The 3,730-nt window shown below is 35.1% G+C and overlaps 1 protein-coding gene across 1 annotated transcript; it reads left to right on the top strand.

Annotated features, from left to right (window-relative positions):
* The first annotated feature begins 228 nt into the window (after positions 1 to 228).
* On the top strand, positions 229 to 3,031 carry LOC104237998 (isoflavone reductase homolog). The gene is made up of 5 exons (XM_009792255.2): positions 229 to 551; positions 698 to 832; positions 2,021 to 2,258; positions 2,335 to 2,538; positions 2,647 to 3,031. Exons 1-5 carry the CDS (start codon positions 369 to 371, stop codon positions 2,811 to 2,813), a joined length of 927 nt encoding a protein of 308 aa, XP_009790557.1. The 5' UTR covers positions 229 to 368; the 3' UTR covers positions 2,814 to 3,031.
* The last annotated feature ends 699 nt before the right edge of the window (positions 3,032 to 3,730 follow it).

The following is a 3,730-nucleotide window of genomic DNA, read 5'->3' as shown; positions in this document are numbered from 1 at the left end:
TGCTTTAATTTTCACAAAATAAAATGAGCTTAAATTCTAATTGTCAGATAAAGCATTTGATATTTTTTTTTTTTTTTTTTGATGATCAAAGCATTTGATATCTGATCATTATCATATCCGAAGTTTCTTCACGTCCTTACTTTGTGAACTTGGACACATTCATGAATTTCCCAACAGCCAACTGTGTTCATTTACTACTTATTTTGAGGACAATTCGGTAAATTAATCAAAGTAAAACGACAATTCCGAAAGCTAACATCCGATATATTTTTGTGTAATCACTAGCATCTATAAACCGTGCCATTTTGGCCGTTACGAGTAAACATATCACTCGCAATTCGCTTTTACCTAAAGATTTCACCGATTCAATGGCCGGAAAAAGTAGAATTCTGTTCATTGGAGGTACTGGATACATCGGAAAATTCATCGTCGAGGCTAGTGCTAAAGCTGGTCACGACACCTTTGTGTTGGTCAGAGAATCCACACTTTCCAATCCTACCAAAACCAAACTCATTGATACTTTCAAGAGTGTTGGTGTCACTTTCGTCCATGTATGTACATGTCATTTTGTTCAATTTAGAGACAGATTCTGGATTTTAAATAATTATGTGTTAGTTTTTTTGCATTGTGTTATTTGTTTTGGGGGGAATGGTAATTGAGTTGGTAAAATGAGGACCAACTGTTTGATGTAATGCAGGGAGATTTATACGATCATGAGAGTTTGGTGAAGGCGATAAAGCAGGTGGACGTTGTGATTTCAACTGTAGGTCATGCCCTGTTAGCTGATCAGGTCAAGATCATTGCTGCTATCAAGGAAGCTGGTAATGTCAAGGTAAGTCCTTTTGTTTTATCATTTATGTTAAAATTGAGATAAAAGGAGGTGAGAGACTCTTTTTCCTGTATTTTTGTGTTGTTTTACTGCACTTGTTGCCTTTTCTCGGGCCATATAAACACAATTCACTTTAACATGCACCTATTCTGAATAGAGGCGCATCCAGAATTTCCATTTTGTGAGTTTTTGATTTTAAGAACGATAACTTTAAGTGCTAATAATTGGGTTCTAAATTTGATATTTGTAAGTATTTAATGAATTTCTTAACAAAAATACAACGTTTGAGCAAAAGTTCCGCCTCTGATTCTGTCTCACTTCAAATCCTAATTTTCCTTTGATTGGCGCAACATTTGTAAGATATTAACTCAAACAAGCTGCAGTAACCTGTTGTAATCAACTTCAAGTCATAAGATTGGTTTTAAGTACCTATTCATTGATTAGGAAACTCCATCTTACATATATATGAATAGCTTTTCTTAAACATAATGCTGAGTTTAGGTTGCAGCAGGTTAAATCGTCTTATTTTAGAACAGGTGATTCCTAATCTTTTTGGCTATTTTATGTGTCTTCTTGTGACAAAATTAGTCTTTCTTTGTCGGCAGATGAAGGTGTTGTTGCATCATTAGTGACTCCTTTTAAGAGTTACTACCTCTTAATTGTCTAGATATTGGTAATGAAGTATTACATTGACATTCAAAACTATTTGACGCTCAATCTCTAAGATTATAGCTGCCATTTGTGGAAGTCACTTAACTAAAATAGCGCGTCTTTTACTACCACTTACAAGCCTTGATAGTTAGAAGTACATGATGAATGAGTACATAAAAAGTGGTTTTGCAAGACTTTGAATCGGTTTTTCTATTTGAATATTTTGCATGTATTTTCCTGAACGGTTGAATTGCTTTATTCAGTGATCTGTGAGCATTTGCAGTGAACAATTGCGGTCCTTCTCTTGACAAGTGAAAAAGTTCAATAGTCGCCGGCTCTATTCTTTTCCCCTTTAACCCTTTTCATCATGTGTCTATATGACTATTTATAAGCAGTTCATCTTTGATCTAGTTACTGTTCGATAGATACTTGTTGGGGGATCATTTTCAGCTACTTGGGAAATTCTCTCTTCTGCATTTGATTCAGTAAATACTGGCCAAGGTAGCACAATAAACTTTTTTCAATGCGTGATGTTTTCAGAGATTCTTTCCTTCTGAATTTGGGAATGATGTAGACCGTGTCCACGCTGTTGAGCCTGCTAAAACAGCATTCAAAACCAAAGCTCAAATTCGCCGTGCTATTGAGGCTGAAGGAATACCATTCACTTATGTGGCCAACTTCTTTTTTGCTGGTTATTTTCTTCCAAATTTAGCACAGCCTGGAGCTTCAGGTCCTCCTACAGACAAAGTTGTCATCTTAGGAGATGGCAATACTAAAGGTGAACTTTGTTTAAAGTATACTTATCAGTTTTCCTGTTTGTTAATTGATTCCTATAATTAATTTTGTACCTACAGCTGTTTTTAACAAGGAAGAAGACATTGCTACCTATACCATCAAGGCTGTTGATGATCCAAAAACACTGAACAAAATACTTTACATTAGGCCACCACATAATATAATTACACTAAATGAGGTTATATCGTTGTGGGAGAAGAAAATCGGAAAGAACCTTGAAAGAGTATACGTACCCGAGGAACAAGTTCTCAAGAACATACAAGGTGAAAACATTTTGCCATTGTGCTCTTCTCCACTTTAGGTGTAAGATGATATTTTATATCGGTCAACATAAACTTTGAGTCTCAATGTAATTGTCAATTTTCTTGCAGAAGCCTCGTTTCCATTGAACGTGATATTATCGATCTCTCACACTGCTTTTGTGAAGGGTGACCACACTAATTTTGCAATTGAACCGTCATTTGGATTGGAGGCATCAGAGGCTTATCCTGATGTTAAATATACCCCAGTAGATGAGATTCTCAACCAATATGTGTGAATATTTAGAGTTCCTTGCTGTTAAGCATATGTAGCTTCCTACCTTTCTGTGATGTACAATGTTTGTTTTCAGTTTTAATTCATTTGAGATATTTCTACATAGGTACACACCTTTTGGATGTATTTGCTTTGAAAATGCATGCCTCCTAGTTTCAAGCAGAACATCTGGGTTGTCTGTTGCTGGGCTTGGTTTTTGGGAAGATTTGTTTTCTCAGCTAATTTCTATGTATTCTGTGGCATCCTTTTTTTATTTTTATTTTTTATTTTATTTTATTTATTTTTATTTTTAAATAACAGTGTTGTTCGAATTAGCTTGCTCGCACTTCGATTTATTACCTCTTATCAACATAGGTGCCAGATAACTCTACATACCAAAGTTGAAGCACATGAAAAGTCGCCTTGCATTTTTCTTTCGGTTGGTATTTAAACGTTGGTTTCTCAACATGAATTTGTGACTATATCTATTTTTCCGTGTGTATTAATACATGCTGATTTTGTAAGTTTTTTGACGGACTTCGGTTTACCTGAATTTTTGTAGGTCCATAAGAAACGGCCTAGTGACTAGTACTTACTATTTCACCATGACTTTCGGTTTCATTTTATAGCGTTTTGAGGTCATGCAACACGAATTCGTAATTATCTCCACTTTTTTTGTGTGTATTAGTACTTGCTATTTTTTGTAGAATTTCTTTGACGGACTCCAATTAGTCTGAATTTTCGAAGGTCCATAGGAAACGGTCTAGTAACCATTACTCATTGCTTGACCATGACTTTCAGGTTTATTTTATGGCGTTTCATAGTCATAAACTATCAATTTGTGATTATATCTACTTTTTCGTACGTATTAATACATGCTGATTTTGTAGCCGATTGGTCTAAAATTTTGTAGATTCATAGGAAACGGTCCAACGGCCGATA

The sequence above is a fragment of the Nicotiana sylvestris genome, chromosome 12 (genome assembly GCF_000393655.2).
Source record: "Nicotiana sylvestris chromosome 12, ASM39365v2, whole genome shotgun sequence".
Lineage (NCBI taxonomy): Eukaryota > Viridiplantae > Streptophyta > Magnoliopsida > Solanales > Solanaceae > Nicotiana > Nicotiana sylvestris.
Note: the sequence above shows the minus strand (reverse complement) of the source record. Positions and strands in the feature narration are given on the sequence as shown.

Coding starts and splice junctions, on each gene's coding strand:
- LOC104237998 (XM_009792255.2), top strand. CDS start 369: ATGGCCGGAAAAAGTAGAATTCTGTTCATTGGAGGTACTGGATACATC. Junction 2,259..2,334: donor AGGAGATGGCAATACTAAAG/GTGAACTTTGTT, acceptor TTGTACCTACAG/CTGTTTTTAACAAGGAAGAA. Junction 2,539..2,646: donor AGTTCTCAAGAACATACAAG/GTGAAAACATTT, acceptor ATTTTCTTGCAG/AAGCCTCGTTTCCATTGAAC.